Below are 19,274 nucleotides of genomic sequence, written 5' to 3'. Positions count from 1 at the left end.
GTGATTGACAGGTCTCTACCAGAGACGTATACGGCGTCTCTACGTCTCTCCTCCTCAGTCCACATATGGTCACCGTACCAAATCGCCAAACTCGAGGCTTCAAAACATCAATTTATCCTTCACAGCTTCCCCGTCGTCTGCTTCTTCCGACTGAAACATGTTAGATCATCACAGCATGTGCCAGGACCCCTGGGAGAGACGGTCTGAGGACCGCCAGCCGGCCCACTTACCCTTGATTAGTCGGCTAAATGCTCACTCAATCCTCCATCTATGTTACAGATAGAATCTAACCCCTGCTTTAGTTTCCTTACTCTGATCAGAGCCAAAGTAATGAGCCATGGGATCACAATTAGTGTGGAGATGAGGGATTGATTAGCTAATTATGATAATACAGAGGCTTATATGGAAATGCCGGCGCAATGTGTTCAATTTCTGCACGAGCAAAAAGAGTGGGCGGGGAGAGAGAGAGAGAGAGAGAGAGAGAGAGAGAGAGAGAGAGAGAGAGAGAGAGAGAGAGAGAGAGAAAACAGGGTGAATCAGGTCCTTGATTATGAAAGCACAGAAACATATCTGGTTCGTTGGTCCAGCAGTATATGCAAGATTAGCCCTGGACAGACAGACACTCACTCACTCACACATACACGACCAAATACATACTCTCCTGGCGGAGATAATAACAATAGATGAGAATAAAATGTTGACAAAACTCAGTTGTTCTTCAGTCCGTCAAAGGCATCTATTCCTGTGGGTCGCGTCCCTCACCAATGTTTACGGGTGATGCTTGACGCACTTCTGACCCAACAAGAAAGATGTCACAACTCCAGAGAGGCAAGCAAGCTCCTGGTTTAAATATAACATCAGAGATCATTTCACTGAGCTTCAGTGTGTCGTTGAAGGGTGAGATGTCCTCTGACCTCTTGAAAGTAACTTCTGCAGCATAAGCCCTTTGCTCTGTAATGTGTTTCCTCTTCATATCAATGTTTTTTTTCTGTCTCTTCAGGCATGCGCATCCTCGTCAACCTGCTGCTGGACACTCTGCCCATGCTGGGCAACGTCCTCCTCCTCTGCTTCTTCGTCTTCTTCATCTTCGGCATCATCGGCGTGCAGCTGTGGGCGGGGCTTCTGAGGAACCGCTGCTACCCGAAGGAGAACTTCACACTGTGAGTCCCCCGTCTGGGATCTTTGTGTGTGTGTGTGTGTGCGTGTGCGTGTGTGTGTGTGCGTGTGTGTGTGTGTGTGTGTGTTAATGTCAGGTCGTGTGCGTGAGACGTTGTGATGCTCGAGGATCTGTGACATGTCGGTCCGTTGGAAAAAGTATTTGTGAGTGTGTGTAACGTCTGCTGTTGACTTGTGTCTCCATCATAGAGCGTCATGGTGTAAATGTGTGTTGAAAAGGTACGTTTACACACATCAGGACACACTGTGCTTTTACATAAACGTATGTGTCACCTCGACTTTCGTTGCCCCCCCCCCCCTTCAATGTGACTCCAGAAGAAGATTAATTACACCATCCTCTCAATTCACTGATATCACCACAGAGGGAGATGAAGGCGCTCTCTTTCTAACATAGTGAGGCTGATTGCAAACCACAATTTTGCACAAAGCAAATGTCATTATCTCAGAGTCAGTTCTGCCACTTAATTAAAAAAATGCCACTCTTTCTCTTCCCCCCCACACACACACACACACACACATCCCCTTCGCAGCAAAATTATATTAAAATGATATACTAAATTATATTAGCATAGACGCAGGAAGCTTTAAGGACTTCAAGAGAACTTCCATATATTCCATGGACTGTTTTGGCCGTCTCTATCTTGACTTTTTTGCCACCGATGAACAGGAAGTGACCATATTTGGACTGAGGAGGAGTGACGTAGAGACGCCGTATACGTCTCTGGTAGAGACCTGTCAATCACGGTGTAGCCCCGCCCTAAAGCATCCCCTGCTTTATGGTCTGTGTGACTCTGAATGGACCATAATGTACTAAATGAACATCATGCTGTATTGAAGAAGACTTGAAACACAAATGACTGGTTTTAATTCGGGAATAATTGCAGTTTTGGTTAAAAATTATTTCGTCAAATGATCGCGGTCGTGATTGAAAGAAGACAACATCGACTCTTAGTAGGAAACAGGATGTAGAACAGCGGCCCAATGTCATCAGAGTCACTCTTCTGTTAACACGTCAGTGAGGAGTCAGCGCGTCGCTCCGGGGGAACCAGGACTCCAGCTGTGCCGGGGGAAGAAAACATTTATCTTCTTGCTTAGTTTAAGTCCGCCCCTGATGTCTCGAGACGAGTTCAACCCGCTGACCTGTTCCACCGTGTTCTTCCAAAAACTAAACAACTTATTCATTTTCACCAATGTTCTCAATTCATTCTTTGTATCTTCTCCTCATCATTGTGCTCATTAGCAAAGTAACTGTGTACGTGGTTAATCATCCCCTTCTGTGAACATGAAGTCACATTATTCTTCATCTCCAAGCTACCTCTAACCTCCAGTTTGACATCAAGAGGTTCTTTTATTTCTCAATATCTTTTCACATTTTTACTCGTCCTCTTTCCCTTTCTTTGGGTCGGAAACTTCTATTTTGGTGTGTGTGTGTGTGTGTGTGTGTGTGTGTTGGTATTTTCCAGAACGTATTATTCTGCGTCTCAGTGGCTGTGGGCTGTTTATTTTGGTGGAAGTGTCAGAAATTCAATTCTTCCTCTGTCATGTCGCATCACAATGAGAGCAGTGCGACGCCGCTGTGGTTGACGGTGGTTACGGATCACTCTCAGCTGTTCGTGTGTCGTTGTGTCTCAGACTTCATTCTGTTCGTGCACAGCAGCGGAAGCAACAGCTGCCAATCAGTCAATAACCTTCAACTTCTACCGATGAAATTGTTCATCTTTGGGTGATTTCACACAGCTGGTTGTGATTAGATCCTCACACTCCGTGAGCTCCTCCAAGATCAGGAAGATATGATGGGATGTGACGTTAGGACCGAAGGATTTAGCCTTTTTATGGCAGCTTTTAAATCCCCATTTAAGTGCTTCATTAAAAATGAGCTATTTGGCTTCTTGCAGCAGAAAATGTCATTCTCTCAGGATGAGATATGACAAGATGACTTATTCTTTATTGTCTCCTGGAACCTTTCTTTGACTTTTTACGATCATTCGTGTATTAAAATGCATTTAAAAAGAAGAAAGCCAATGTTCATACATTCAACACTAAAACCAACAAAACAAACTACTCCAAAGTATTTCACATGTGAATGTAAACCTTACTATGAAGCGCCTTTAATATCATAATCATCAATATGTCATTTGGTACGAATGTAGAGACAACTACTTGAGTTTAATTAGTTGTGTTGGGTTCAGAAGCACTTGATGGAGTTGCTCCGTTGGAAGATATATTTCCATAAACCACGCTGTCTCCTGAAGATTTCGTTTCCGTACAAAGAAACTGCCTTTTGAATTAGGTTTGAGAGAAACGTATTCTGTCGTGCATTAACTCATTTTAACTCTAACGAATAACTTTTGAAACTTATTTTTGGCGACAGCCGTAATCCAAGATGGCGACGGTGAAATCGCAGAAGTCGAGTCTTCGAAACGACCAATGAGTGACGTCACGACGACTACGAGCGCTTTTCTTTAAAGTTTGACAAAAGCAAAATCGCCAACCAGGAATGACGTCTGATGACTCTCCTCGCCTGGTAACAGCAGAAGACAATAGTGAGCCAGTGAATTAGAGGCTGGAAGCTCAGCAGCTGTCGTTTGTTCCCAAATATCTCTCTGACTAAGAGTACAGCTAATACCACCGTGTAACACACAGCTCAGAGGATAACAGGGATCCACGAGCCCGCCGAGACCAGATCCACGGCCAAGCGTGTGATGAGCCTCAGTCTGGCTGGACGGTAAGCTGGCACTCATGGTGACCAATGTAGAGATGAGACGGAGAGGGGACGTAATCATGGCATGTCCTGACCCACCTGGGTTCATTTCAGTAATGTCATCCAACGTTGGTAAAACATGCACACGATCTTGTTGTGTATTTATTTTTTACCACAAAGCAAATCGGACCGCCGAGAGCGTGGAACCCTAACCTCTGGCTGTCAGGAGTCCAAAACGTCTCCTTAGGTGTGAGATGACAGCCGTCTGTTTGTCCGCTGGTGAACGTAACGAGCGCAGCGTAGACGAAACGTACGTCACGTGTCGGACGTGTCACGTTTCTTGGACGTTCGCTTGCTGGCCTCCGGTTAGCCACGAGACAACAACACAAGCGGTAAGAAGTCCCAGAGGAAGAAAAGGAAGCTGTTTGTTCTTGGAGACCCAGACTGTAACGCAGGTTCTCTCCTCCGGACATACGGAGCAAATAAACACCGAGAGGAACCAGAACTTCACCGAGTCTGTCTGAAATGAGAGAGTTGAACAGCTGGGAACAGAGCTGAACAGAGAGTTTGATGTTTCCTTTTTATCCTGCTAGTTGATTAAACAAATCATGTGTTTAGGTTTTAATTACAATGACATTATATCACAGTCGCTTGTCTGCCACCTGGCATTCATACTGAACTGAATGAATCTCACAAAAGCAGCTTTTTCACCGTAGTGGGAGTGAAAACCACATCGTCACTGTTCCCACATGTTGGGGCCATTTTAGGTTCATAGAACTAATGATAATAATTATGGAGTTGGGTGAATGAGGGGCATTATTTTGAGAAAAAAAAATCAGAATTTACGAGAGGAAAAAATTTACCTCTGATGTTCTCTGTGATTATAAAAACATGGAAATACTGTGTTTTTTCTAGGTTGGATCAAGCTCGTCACACCACAGACGCCACCTTTAAACACGGTGGTAATTTGAGCTGCGGAGCACAACGTACATTAATCGTGTTGGTTATTTATTTATGTTTATAAAAGAACACGGAAAGAACATGAAAGAAAACACACTTACGTATCTGTCAGGACCTTCGTCTTGCTCAGAGGCAAAGGAAAAGGAATCGTTAGGATTCATTGATGACCCGCCGGCAAAACAAAGTGTGCTGCAGGTCAAAGATGAGGATGAAGAACAAAGCATACTGATGTCAGAATTATGTTCGTTAAAGAACACGAAAATGTATCTTTTTTTAAGACCTCAGAAGTTTTTATTTGCTCTTTATTTGTATGTGCTCCAGAGAAGAAGAGTCTGTTGATTGATGTTAACCTTCTTTATATTTATAACTTAGTTATATAAACGCAACACGTCAGGGACTTGAGATCACGTGACACAACAAGGACTCTGAAAAGGAAGAAGCAGGAGTCACAGTCAAGTACATCACTGAAAACAGCAGTGCAATACTAATTCATACACATAAAGCACGAAGCTGTGATCAAGGTTTTGAATGACGGCAGAAACGTTTCCTCTCTTCTTCGGTGTATAAAGAACTGGAAAACAAATGCAAAGTGATCGGACAAAAGACAGCCTTGTCCAACAAATGCACGCTAAATGAGACGAGAGAACCTGACTTCAGCGCTTTTCACAGATCGTGCACAATTGATGACAAGATGTCAGCAAGACGGGAGGAGAACAGTGGATTGATTTCTCTTAAACTCCACAGCTAGCCGACGAACACGCAGCCCACACGCCTTTGAGAGTCTGTTCCACGTTGTTGTGAGGCGTTAGCTAACATTTGTCCTTTCACACGTCCAGAGTTACATTGAAACTTTCCTTTTTGAATCATGTTTCTAGACCCCCGAGCAATAATAGTCCAATATTTACTCAACTTCTATTTCTGGTTCAATCTTTACCAATATGTCTTATCCTTGGACGTGCTCGTTGCACGTTTCAGTTTGGATTTCGTTGGTGAACGGAGGAAGTACAGAGCTGGTCAGGAGTACCCAGAGCTACACCGTCATCTTGATAATAAGCTCCTATTCAGTGCAGCACAATGCAGAGAAAGAGCTCCTAAAGGATACAAAGAGCGTGTCGTACTCAGAGTAGTACTCACAACGCGGCTTCTTCTCAAATATCAGGTCAGATGTAATTGCTAACCGACTGCTATTCATCTGTATCCGTTTCTTTCCATCTGCCCTTTAAACAGCCGCCCACGCTTGAGATTAAAGAGAGATCACACAGACGAGCGCTGCTCTCTCTCACCTCCGACATCTTAAAGTCTAAAAGTCCTACTCTGTAAGAGCTCTGACACGCCAAGTCGACTGCAAAGAAATAATCAGACGCTCTGCGATGCTTTAAGGTTGCCCTTCAACGTCTTCAGAAGAACTACAGCCTGACAGCCAGCTGACGCGTTGGTCTGCATGTATGTTCTGTGTTGATTTACCAGGTGACTGTATTGCTTGGTAGATGACGCTTTGCTTTGCGCTGGTGTTGGACAGCCTGAGATGTGTTTGACAGCCTGAATTTGTTAGTCTGTTTGTGGAAGAAGAAACAAACAGGAGGCACATTAGATGCGCTAGGCTGAGCAGCCAATCAGACGGCTTTCTCTGACTGACAGCAACAAACGTGCAGAATACGGCCGACTATCAGCTTGGAGCGTCAGAGTTAACTCGTCCGATTCGCCACCGTCTCTGGTGTCGTTTTCTTTCAATCACAAACAGTCATCTGTCCCTCTGTTTCTCCATCCACTCATCTCTCCGTCTGTCATCGTTGTACTTTCTGCTGTCAGGTCCAATCTCGCTCACCACACAGATGTTGGAAATAACCATGATTGTGCTCTGTGTAAAAGATGTTTGTGTTGTTTGTTGACCTTCAGACTTTACTCATTTGGATGTATTTTGTACAGTGATGTCCGTGTTGTTTTAAAATGGAGGCGTTGTGCTCACCACCTTCTCCCGTCACACTCGCAGCACCACGGGCATCGGTCTGCCTCGGCCCTACTACATGGCCGACGAGGACGACGAGCGGCCCTTCATCTGCTCCCTGCCGGTCGACAACGGCATCATGTCGTGCTCCGACGTCCCGGCCCGCCGCGAGGGCGGCAGGACGTGCTGCCTGGACAAAGACGACGCCCTGTACCGCCAGTCGCTGGGCCTGAGCCCGGAGCCCCTGGCCAACGGCAGCGTCAGCGTGGCGGGCCTCTGTGTCAACTGGAACCAGTACTACACCAGGTGTCACACTGGGCACGGAAACCCCCACAAAGGAGCCATCAACTTTGACAACATCGCCTACGCCTGGATCGTCATCTTCCAGGTGAGAGTTTTGGTAAATTTGGCACCAATCAGACATCTTTGATTTTAGGTCAAAACCACCTTTTGGCTACTTTCAGTTTAACATTTTATAGTTTTTCCACAATTCATAACTTTTTAATGTTTAATGTAAACAAGCAAAGGAGGACAAACAAAGAAGTTTGAGATTTCCTGTGAGCTTGACGGCGTCACCAGAGATCCTTTCTTTCCACATGTACTTGTTCGCGTGGTGAAATCTGGAAAACATCGACAAAAGTCTGAAAGAAATGTACTTACCTTTTTAACTGCATTGAATAAAATATGTATTACGTTCAAGTTGTATTGAAGTCTTTTGGGGAAATAGATTTATCCAATTTCTGGTGAAGAGTTAAACGTGAAGATAAATATCACTCTCATGTCGTTCTGTGAAATGTAAAGCTGCAGCCTAGCTTAGCGTATCCTAGCTTAGCTTAGCACAAAGACTCACTGACATGTTATTTCTTATTTGACCTTAGAGGCATCCCATTGGTTGATTTTACTGGTGCAGGGTGTGCGCGTCTTGCTAGCTAAAGAGAGACGGATATTGTACTTACGTTAACGTTACAACAGTAGTGATGAGTCGTGAGGATTAGTTAATGACAGTATGATTCTCTGGAGCAAAACAATTAATAAAAATAAAGCTTTTGGGACCACATCGACTGGATGTTATTTATTTGTTATTTGTTTAATCCATGCATGAACCAACCAATACAGTAAGATGGCATAGCATGTTCATATAACAGCCTTAAAGGCGTGTTTTATTCAAATCAGACTGAGCGGGCTTTCTGTTCCCATTGTTTCCTGTCTTTAGTTACCTGGCAGTAGCCTTTTTGTATTTAACAGACAAACATGAGCGTTGTATCGATCTTCTGGTGCATTTCCTAAATGATGAACTGTTCCTTTAACCCTGCGAGCAGACTTCCTGTGGATACCATTGTTGATTCCCTGTGACCTTTCCCCCCGGCTGCAGGTGATCACTCTGGAGGGCTGGGTGGAGATCATGTACTACGTGATGGATGCTCACTCCTTCTACAACTTCATCTACTTCATTCTGCTGATCATTGTGAGTCACACTCGCAGACATGCAGCGCAGGACGTGTGATCAGTGTCATCGTGATGCCGTGAGGAAGATCAGTTCATCAGAACGTAGACGTCTCGTGTTTCACCAACAAACTACATCTGTTGGTTTTTAGTTGAAGCTTCATTGGACTCCATATATTGATGATAATGAGGTCTTCTAAAACATCACATTTACATACAACAAAACTGCTTTATCAATTACGTCTATAGGGAACAATAGTTTCTCCCAGATTAGGTTTGTTGATGGGTGAGTCAGACAAACAGGACGTTCACCCAGGAAACCACAGTTTGAGTTTTACTGAACTTCAGCACGTCATTGTGTTGCGTTAATAATGCATTTAAAATATTAACCACAATGTTGGAGAACAAACATTTCCCTCGAAACGTCATTGATGCAGTTTAGTTGCATGGGAATGCAATCTTGTAAGAGACAGGGTTCAAAACCCAACTACTCATGCACACACACACACACACACACACACACACACACACATCCAGTGACGCTCTAGCTTCTGCAGTCAGCACACTTACATACTTTTAGACTTCCTGTTTTTGTTGCCAAGCTACAGATGACTGCAATGAAAAGCTGTTCCTCCCCCTCTCTCTCTCAACTTCTCTCTCTCTCCCACCTGCATATCCATGCAAACTCACACACACAGACACACACACACACACACACACGCACGGCTGTCAGTGTCATAGTTAAAGCTGAGCTGAATTCCCTGAAGAACCCCCCCCCCCCCTTTTGTTCCGATAAAACTCTTTTTAATTCCAATCCGTTAGCTCTCGTGTCTGTATGTGCGCCGCGGTGAGCGTTTGCATCTTTTGTGTGCGAGCGTTGATGCGTGTTCCCCCTCAGTGTGTTTCTTTTTTTAAGCCTGTCAGAGAGCATGTGCGTATATAAGTGTGTGTGTGTGTGTGTGTGTGTGTGTGTGTGTGTGAAAGTGTTATCATAATGCAGCGTGACTGCCAGTCCCGGTTACTTCCCCGACCCAGGGGCTGTCTTATCTTTTTTATTACACTTTTAATTGCCTGCCTTCAGATCCCGACACAAGCTCTCCCTCTCTCCTCCTCCCCTCTTGTGTCACCTCCACTCCGTCTTCCATCTCTCTCCGTCTATCTCCCTAAATCTGTCAGTCTTCCTACCTTTCTCATCTCTCCCTGCCATCTATCAATCCTTGACTCTGCTAACACTTCCCCTCCTCCCCCCCTCCCTCCCTCCGTCACCCCTCTCTGCCTCACTTTCACCCTCTGTGTCTCACTCTTTTTCCTTAATCTCCTTTATTCCCCTGCTTCCTGTTTCATCTCCATCCACACATCTCTCCTGCCTTCATTTTGTCTCCCCTTCCTCGCTGAGCTGTGCACTGAGCATCTTTCATGCATCTCTCACTCTACTCATTAATCTCAGTCACACGGAAACACACGGGCATACAAACAGGAATCCAGTTATTCACTGCGGCTTGACCCCGCCTTTGATCTACGTGGTATCTGCTAACGTTAAACTGCTGTGGCTGGACCCTCTGGTGTGATTGGCAGTATCATTCTAGTACCTCGGCCTCTGGTGTCACAAATAGTTAAAAGTTGTATCAAAAAACTACAGACTGTATGTAAGAAGTGGACGTAGTCATCGTGACGTCACACATTGGTTTGTCGACTCGAATTCGGCGATTTTGCCGTCACCATCTCGGTTTTTTCGAAGCAGATGAACAGGAAGTGACCATATTTAAACTGAGGAGGAGTGACGTAGAGATGCCGTATAGGTCTCTGGTAGAGACCTGTCAATCACTGTGTAGCCCGCCCTAAAGCATCCCCTGCTTTATGGTCTGTTTGACTCTAAATGGACCATAATGTACTAAATGAACATCATGCTGTATTGAAGAAGACTTGAAACTAGAGATTGAGACCATAAACTCATGTTTACAATGTTTACTGAGGTAATAAATCAAGAGAGAAGTAGAGTCATTTTCTCATAGACTTCTATACAACCAGAGGAGTCGCCCCCTGCTGGACACTAGAGAGAATGCAGCTTTAACACATGAAGCTGCATTCTGTAACACATACATTGGCTTCACTTGGCAGAACCGGAGGTTGCCGCTTGCAAAAACAGATATATTGACACACACACACACACACACACATGGAAAAGGACACATTTTAGCGGTGGGACATCATCTCCGGCATCAAGATGACCTTGCCACCGATGATCAGTGGTAGAATGGAAGCCTTTTGATGTGAATAACACGAGTGAGCAGCAGTGGAAGGAGGGAAGGAAGCAAGGAAATTACTATGGAGTGGAGTTGGAGTGGTTGGAGGGGAAGAGATGGAAAGAAGGGATGATGAAATTGAAGAGAAAATAGAGGGAAGAGGGATGGAAAGACGTGGGGCGAGTGAGGGTGATGGAGTGGACGGATCAATGGGAGAGAAGGAATCAGGAGGTGGTGGTGGTGATGGGCTGGAGTGTCGGCATGAAATCCAAGAGAGGATTGGAGGACGGCAGAGAGGGAGCGACCACATGTTGGCCTCCCTCTTTGATCTTAAATGAAATGGTATTAATTAGAGCGAGTCCCCTCAGCATGTCCTCCGGACTCACATGCTCCAAGCAGACACACTGATCACAGCATCAGGTGTAACAGTATGTCTTACATTATGTCCCCCCCCCCACCCTTTAATATGAACGGAGGTTTATGTCTGAATAAATACTTAAACATGTTAGCATGTATGTTAACATGTTTAATGAGTCCTAAAACCAGGAAATTAATCATCATGAGTCGGCTTGTTTTTCACTTCTGGTTCCCTCGTCTCAAAGTCTTCTTTAAATGTGTTTTTGGTTAGATGTCTGAAATGAGATCTCTATTTAACTCGAGCTGAAGAGATTTCCAGAAAGAATCTTTAAAGGCACAGTGTGTAGGATCTAGTGCGGTTGCAAATTGGAACCAACTGAATCCCTCTCCCTTAAGACTGCTGTAACGTGAGGCCATCTTCACCACAATAACATTACGTCATGAGCAACAGCAATCAGACAGCGTCTGGCTGTACCACGCTTTTAAACTCTTGGCGGCTCGAGTTACCGTAGAGTCACAAACGTGTTGAAGAACCAACGGCGACCTTCGGGTTAAAGTAAAAACATGAAAGTCTCTCTCGAGAGCCGGTGTTTGGTTTGTCCGTTCTGGGCTACCGTAGGAACATGGCGGTGCAACATGGCTGACTCCATGAGGCGAACCCGCTTCCTATGTAGAGATGAAGGGCTTATTCTAAACTAACGGTTGTAATTATGAATATTCTAATCAATTTCTGCAAAAACAAAGCATCCTTCAGATTCTGGATCAGAATCAACTAAATTGAAGCCTCTCCTCTGAAGCATCTGAAGCCTGAAACATTCTCTGAATGAGGAAGCAGATCCTCACCGGATCTCAGGATGAATATGTTCTAATTAATAAAGCTTGAAGGGATCGAACAGACGAAGCGTCAGAGCAGGATTTTACTCCTCGTCTGTCTTCCTGGTCCCCACGGAGCCCAGCGTTGACAGTCGGGATCCCGTCGGCTTTGTTGCAGCGTGTTTCAAGGCTCGTCTCGCAACCCGACTTAGTGGAGGAAAGCGATTTAAGAGCCGTTGTTCACATGTGAAAAAGTTCCGTTGGTAAAACCCGATTGTACTCATCTCAGCGGCAGACGGATAAGGAGGCTTTTAATTGTGTTTGCTTGAATACTGCACGACACTGAGCAGTGGAGAGAGAGAGAGAGAGAGAGAGGCTTTGGCAATTTCACTCACGTAACATTCATGCAGATTAAGCGTGTTGAATTCAATTGAATTGAAGAGAGTCGGATGGAGAGAGAGAGAGAGAGAGAGAGTGTGACAGATGGAGAGATGGAGAGACAGATGAAAGAAGTGAGACAAAGATGGAGAGAGTCGCCGTACATGGTTACCAACAGCTCGGACCTGTGGAAGCTAACGTTCGCAAAGGCCAGCCTGTGTGGTGAGCCTTTTGGTTTGACGCTGCATGAGAGCCGTCACTGTACCAGGTTTCAACATTCAGCAATATCAACTGTGAATAAATGTTTTGAAGTTTGAACAAAGAAGACTGCTGGGCATTAGTACGCTTCTAAAAGGCATTTAAGTGAGAAATAATTGTCTTTTCTTCAGAGAGCTTTCAGAATTTTGCTATTGAGGCAAATGAAGTGTCGATGAAGGGTCTCGGACCCACAGAGGCCACCACATTTCACACACTGTTCAGCACATACGTGCAGTGGATACAGACACCTGTAATGCAGCAATCTGTGCATCTGGTCTGTTTTCTGCCACAACACTGCTAAAAGAAGGCCCGACACACAGACCCGATGTAAGATATCAGGTAAAGTCGGTTAACGTGTTTCCAAAAGAATCCAAAACAATGAGCCAAGAAGAGGCTGCAGGAGCCGGGGAAACTTCACTGGATGCAAATGATTACTTAATTAAAACATGTTGATATGTGGAGCTTTAATATTTAGGAGGGAAAATGTGCGTCTTAGCTCCCTTTCTCTCGCTCAGCCTCAAACTTTAACACACATACACACACACACACACACACACACACACACACACACACATCATCACTGTCATCCACACTTGCCTCTCACACACATTTCCCACTCGGTTGCAAACGCTCAAGCTGCACACATGCGCACACACACACACACACACACACAGTCTCACACACACACACAGTCTCTCACACACACACACACACACACACACACACACACACCGCTCTAATTGTATTTCAGCGGCTCCAGCAGAGTGCGAGTATAAATATTTGATGAGATCGGCGAGGGTACCGAACGGGTTCCCGGGACCCGCTTGCCTCCCTTTCACCACAAATCTTGGATCAATGCAAGAGCAGCTTTGAACACACACACACACACACACACACACACACACACACACACACACACATTTGGCAGCTTACACACACTTTTCAGCCAGCTCCTCTGCGGCCTTTGTCGCAGCGGTTCAGAGGGAGAGCAGAACGGGGTCATCAGCCCTCACAATCACTATCGATCGCAGCCCAGAGAGCGTTAGACCTCATCCCCCTCTCTCCTCCTCCACTTCTCTCTCCTACTCCACTTCTCTCTCCTCCTCCACTTCTCTCTCCTCCTCTTTTTCCACATCGGCTCTGCTTCTCCGGGTGACCGTGACCTTTGTCTACTCTCTTCTTTCTCTCTGCTTCTGTATCTCTTCCGCCTGCTGAGAGCCTAAAAACCTGCAGATGTATTATATTAACATTATGAACGAGGTTTAAAGCAATAGAACATTCTTCAACGTGGCCTTAAACCTGGTGATGTTTGATGAACAGTAGAGCATTGAATCTGGTTTTAGTTGAATACATCTGTGTGTGAGTTCAGCAGTGATAGAGAGTAGAGAACACCTGTTAGACGTGTGCTTCAGACATTGAATTCATTTGATAGCGGTGACTTAATGTGACGAATCAAAGTCCAACAGTTAATAGCTGATACAGCTGAGCGAGGTACAAACCAGACCATCACTGGGTTTTAATGTGAACCGTACGGCTGGCTCAGATAACAAAGATTAGAAACAATGTGAACATCACACACATACTATAGACTGCATTGATTGCCCCACAGGGCTGACGGGACAAATAGACTGCAGAGAAAGTTTTAATAATTTCAGTTTATATTCTGAGAAATCGTTTTTTTTTCTGTTAGATTCGGTATGACTGTAAATACTGCGATACGGATGAGCCTTAACTGCCGTTAAGAATAAACCAATCAGAGGCGTGAATTAGAACTGTAGCGCATCCAAAACACACAAGGCCAAAAGTCTTTTTGGGTGCATCGTGTCCCGTGTGAATGGGATTTAATCTCAGGCTTTAGCTCTCAACACCCAAAGAGGTTTTCTGGTGGGAGAGAATAGACAGCAGTTACAGCTCCGTATCTTCTCGTTTTCAGCAGCTTTGTTGCAACCATATTGTAGAACATGTTATGTTTGGACCTGTCCAGCCAAGTGGGCTAACAGGCTAGAGGTAGCAGCAGCTCGACTCCACTGGTGTCAAGCCATCTGTGCTGAGAGCTCTCTGTTCAGGGACTAGCTGGCAGCTAACAGCTCAGAATATTTCACACCATGTTTTAGCACATTTCTGCCTTTTGGAAGGAAGAACTTTTTGTTGTAGTGGGTCTGAAGAACGTTCTGTGCATGGCTCTCATCCTCCTCCCAGATCGGTTCCTTCTTCATGATCAACCTGTGCCTCGTGGTCATCGCCACCCAGTTCTCCGAGACCAAGCAGAGGGAGCACCAGCTGATGCAGGAGCAGCGAGCGCGCTGCTCGTCCTCCTCCACCCTGGCCAGTGAACCTGGCGACTGCTACGAGGCGCTCTTCCAGCTCGTCTGCCACATCCTGCGCAAGACCAAGAGGCAAGCGGTCGCCCTTTTCAACGCCCTGCGGGGGAAACCCCGCGGCTTCCGGGGCGTCGGGCGCGGCAGAGGAAGAGGGGAGGCGAGGGAGAGGAAGGCCAACGGGCGGGAAGGACGCGAGAGGAGAGCAGCGATGAGGCGCGGTGTGTAACCGTGGAAGTTGACAGTAGTATTCAGATGCATGCGTGAAACACCGACCTGCTTAACAACCTGTTTGCCACATTTCAGGTCCACCCTGTCCCCACCGTAATAAACCCGACCACGCCTCGCCTGTGGCCCTCAACACCACCGGCGGCTGCCCGCAGTGCGCCACGGCCCTGTCGCTCTCCGACGGCGTGGGACCGGCTCGCGGTGCGGGAATAGACGAAGCAGACGAGGGAGCTGTGGAGGAAACGGACAGTAGTAAGGAGGAGAAGGGCCACGCGGGGTGCAGTCCAAAGAAGCGATGCAAGGAGCTGTGGCACGGCATAAGGGCGAAGCTGTGGGGAATCGTGGAGAGCAAGTACTTCAACCGAGGCATCATGATCGCCATCCTGATCAACACCATCAGCATGGGCATCGAGCACCACGAGCAGGTACACGCAGCTGCAGCTCTGCTAATGCTTTAAATGCATCAGTTTGGTCGTGTCGCGCTTCCCCCCCCACCTTCTGTTATTCTCTCCCTTTCATTCTCTCTCCATCAGGTTAATCAAATGTTTTCAGCACAGAAACCATGACATACTGAACGGATTCAGTGAATGTATTCTACCAAAGTAACCTGAGAGAATGATCATAAAACAACAATATTTTAAAGCTTGTTAGCTGAGACGTGATTGGTTGGCTTATAACCGTGAAACACTAATGCTGGGGTCGGTATTATTGGAGAAACACCGGAGCCAATCGCCACTAAACCTACGGAGAAATTCTCCAAGTCTGCAACAAAGACATTCCGTCGCTTCAGGCCCAAAATATAATGATCAACGTAAACTGCAAACATGGCTGTTGTTAGTACATACAGCTGCCAATGTAGCAGCTTCTGGAGGACTCTGGTGGGGAGCTGTGACGGCCAGAGTGGTGCAGGTAGACAGGTAGGTATGTAGACAGACAGGTAGGTAGGGAGGCAGTTAGGTTGTCCATTTAATTAGTCGGAACATTTGATTAATCGATTTCTGTCGGGATGTAAAGAAACACATGAAACTAAAAGTACATTACCAGCTTTAATTTCCCCACGGCCATCATGTGATTTCACTCTATCAACAACTCTTTGGACCCACTTTGTGGAAAATAATGAGAACTTTTAGTTGAAAGAGTAATCTACGAGTGCTTGGAGGCAGGTTTCATTCATCAGTCACGATGTTAGAATGAATGTTGTATTTGTCGTCTAGTTATTCATCTAACTCGTGTGTTTATGTGTTTTATTGCTGTCCAGTTAGCGAGCTCACAATGCACATTTGTGAACTGGGGAATCGATAGCAGTCGGTTCAGTAACACGTGGAGCTGCTCTCTCTATCTGCCGACAGCTATTTCAGAGTGAACGGACAACCGTGTGTGAATCCACCGTCTCTTCTGGTGTCTCTCTCTGTCACTCAGTGTCCACACTCCTCCGCAATGTAAACCTCTCTATATTCTCTCTCTCCAGCACATCCATCTCGCTTTCTCGCACGTCTGTTCCTCCATCTTCCTCTATGAGGCCTGTATAATGTGATCCCCAGCCAATAGGAAAGACGTACCTGCTATAGGTATGTGTTTGATATTGGTAGGTGACATTATCTCACCTTTGGCTCTGATCACACTCGACAAGATCTCCAAGCGATCTTCCAACTTGTGCTTATTTCCCCTGTTTATTGTCTCTTTCTGTCTCTTTCTGTTTGTGCTTTCTTTCTCTCAATATTTCTCGCTCTCGCTATACCATCGCCCACATACGCATGCCACCGCCGCAGTGGTGGGTCATCTCTCATCTCAGGGGTGGCTAAAAATAGAGAGAGAGAGAGAGAGAGAGAGAGAGAGAGAGAGAGAGAGAGAGAGAGACTTTGCTCGGCGAAACGGCGAGCTGGAATGTCTGCGGTTCCACCGCCCTGTTCAACAAACTGGAGGCATGCCTCCCTCTGTTTGAACAGTGGTATCAGAGGCTTCATCCGTGTCGTCGCTCTGGTCCTCGTCCACCTGTCCTGCTGCAGCTGTGCTCCCTGCTTCTGTTGCTGTGGGAACAACAGATACCAGCCAAACTGTTCTTACAACGACTTCTTCTGGGCTTCAGTCGGTGTGATTGATGGATATCACAGCCACCGGCAGGAAACTACACATCGTTTGGAAAGTAACTTTATTTCTAAACAAACTAGATGGGTAGGTAGACAGGTAGGTAGACAGGTAGGTAGACAGGTAGGTAGACAGGTAGGTAAATAGGTAGGTAGACAGGTAGGTAAATAGGTAGGTAGACAGGTAGGTAGATAGGTASGTAGACAGGTAGRTAGACAGGTAGGTAGACAGGTAGGTAAATAGGTAGGTAGACAAGTAGGTAAATAGGTAGGTAGACAGGTAGGTAGACAGGTAGGTAGACAGGTAGGTAGACAAGTAGGTAAATAGGTAGGTAGACAGGTAGGTAGACAGGTAGGTAGACAAGTAGGTAAATAGGTAGGTAGACAGGTAGGTAGACAGGTTGGTAGGTAGGTATGTAGGCCGACACTACTTAAACTACATGATAAGATAGTCTTATTGAAATGATGACAAAGCAAACAACAAACTTTCTCTAGATTTTCTCATTTTATGTTTGAATATTGTATTCAATATAAAATAATGAAAACCTCAACAGTTCATTAGTTATTTGGAACATAAATTGTCAAATAAACACGTTCTCACGCCCAACTTGTCAAATACAGTCTTCTCAGACGTCTCCTAGAAGACACTGATGCTCCAAGTTCCCCTCTATCATCAGTGTGGGACGTGTCATGGACGGGTGTCTCTTCTCATTACATGCAAAGTGTCTTTTTGAAACAAACTGACATCATTACATTAATAGTTTTTAAAAGGGAACGAGCCGCTCTGACACGTTAACATGTTGTAGACGTTAACAGTCCTTCCATAGAACGGAGATCAAGTCTTAGTCTAGATGAGTTCCATCAGCGCGACTCGTATCGCTGTCGTTTGACATCACAAACAGGATCACAACTCTTGGGTCTGTGTCTTAGAAGACACTCATGACATCGGGGACATTTGTTGCTACAGTGACATCATGTGCATTATTGAAATAATGCCCATTGAACAGGATGGATTGCTGGAGTGAGGAGACACTTCAGAGAATTTAACAGCTGTTTGAAAATTAATAATGCAGCGGCGTGATGGGCACTTTGGAGATTTGACAGGGATGGATAGAGATCAGACGACACAGCTGAACGATTGTCTTTCTTTTGCCAAAAATGTCAGATTAAAACCGAAGGAAATCACCAGATTGATGTCGCGGGAGCAGCCGCGGCCACGGTCGAAATATTCAAGAACACCCACATGGCTGTCACATGCAAATCAAGAAACACAGCATATTTGGTAATAAAAGCGAAAGTAGGCCAGAGAATTCAAAAATAAAATCATAATTTTGGATTTTGGAGGACAATGAACCAATCCACAGGAAACAGTTGGATGTCTTCTGAAAGCCTGCATGTAAGATGAATGTTGTGAATGAATGCAACCCTCCGACCCTACCGGAGGATCACTGCAGGATCAACAGCCAGCAGGACGAGCCTTCACGAGGTGGCGATCTGCAGTCAGGCTGCTGGTGGAAACACGAACAGACTCTTATTGAGGACATTCTTCACTCTGCACACCAAACAAATTTGGTTTGTTATGATTTTTATTATCACATTACTGAAACGTATGCATGATACCACAGCTGTGACTTTTCTATATCACAGGAATGTTAGTGTGGGGGGGGGGTTGCACTAACGGGGGTCGGACTCGCTGTGCATCTGATGATAAGAGCATCTGACAAGTGGAAAGGCTAACAAAGACAGAGCTAGTGTGGGACCATCACAGGAAGGTCCTGTTTCTACACAAACAACACAGGGTTCATCATCACCTTTCCCTCAATGAGCCTTCATGAACATGATTTAGAGTGCTTTCTGATCCTCTCACTCTGTGCTTCAGTTTGAAGTTTAGGGAACAAAAATGAGGTTCGGAAAGATTACAGTCGTGGTTAAATGGAACCTACATTACCCCGATGTTAGGACACGGACATGGTGTCGAAGTCAGACACTCTGTAAGACCTGTACCAGTCAACCACGTAGGTAGGTAGACAGGTGAGTAGACAGGTAGGTGGGTAGACAAGTAACTAAGTAAGACAGACAGGTAGGTAGGTAGGTAAGTAGACAGATGGGGAGACAGGTATGTTGGTCATTCCACAAAAAATAACGGAGAGCGTTCCTCAGTGTAAACAACCCTCTCTTCTTATTGGGTTCCATACGTCAGCTGACCGGCAAACACACGCATGTCTTCAGATCTGATCCCAGGTCTGCAGTAATGAGACGCCCTCCAGAGGCTGCAGACGCCGTTCGGCTGGTCTGCAGACGGCGACCAGCCGTCACATCGTTACCGACACTGGTGGGCACGCATCATTAGCCTGTTTCCCCCCCCCCCCC

The 19,274-nt window shown here is 45.7% G+C and overlaps 1 protein-coding gene across 1 annotated transcript in view; it reads left to right on the top strand.

Annotated features, from left to right (window-relative positions):
• Positions 1-19,274, top strand: part of LOC116400745 (voltage-dependent T-type calcium channel subunit alpha-1I-like) — a 153,271-nt gene that overhangs the window by 94,026 nt on the left and 39,971 nt on the right. Inside the window, exons 6-10 of the mRNA XM_031878742.1 lie at positions 1,001-1,160; positions 6,828-7,170; positions 8,155-8,247; positions 14,474-14,813; positions 14,899-15,245. Coding sequence (XP_031734602.1) covers positions 1,001-1,160; positions 6,828-7,170; positions 8,155-8,247; positions 14,474-14,813; positions 14,899-15,245 — 1,283 coding nt within the window. The remainder of the gene's footprint in view (positions 1-1,000; positions 1,161-6,827; positions 7,171-8,154; positions 8,248-14,473; positions 14,814-14,898; positions 15,246-19,274) is intronic.

This window comes from Anarrhichthys ocellatus, unplaced genomic scaffold (genome assembly GCF_004355925.1).
Source record: "Anarrhichthys ocellatus isolate YVR2014 unplaced genomic scaffold, GSC_Weel_1.0 scaffold197, whole genome shotgun sequence".
Taxonomy (NCBI): domain Eukaryota; kingdom Metazoa; phylum Chordata; class Actinopteri; order Perciformes; family Anarhichadidae; genus Anarrhichthys; species Anarrhichthys ocellatus.
Note: the sequence above shows the minus strand (reverse complement) of the source record. Positions and strands in the feature narration are given on the sequence as shown.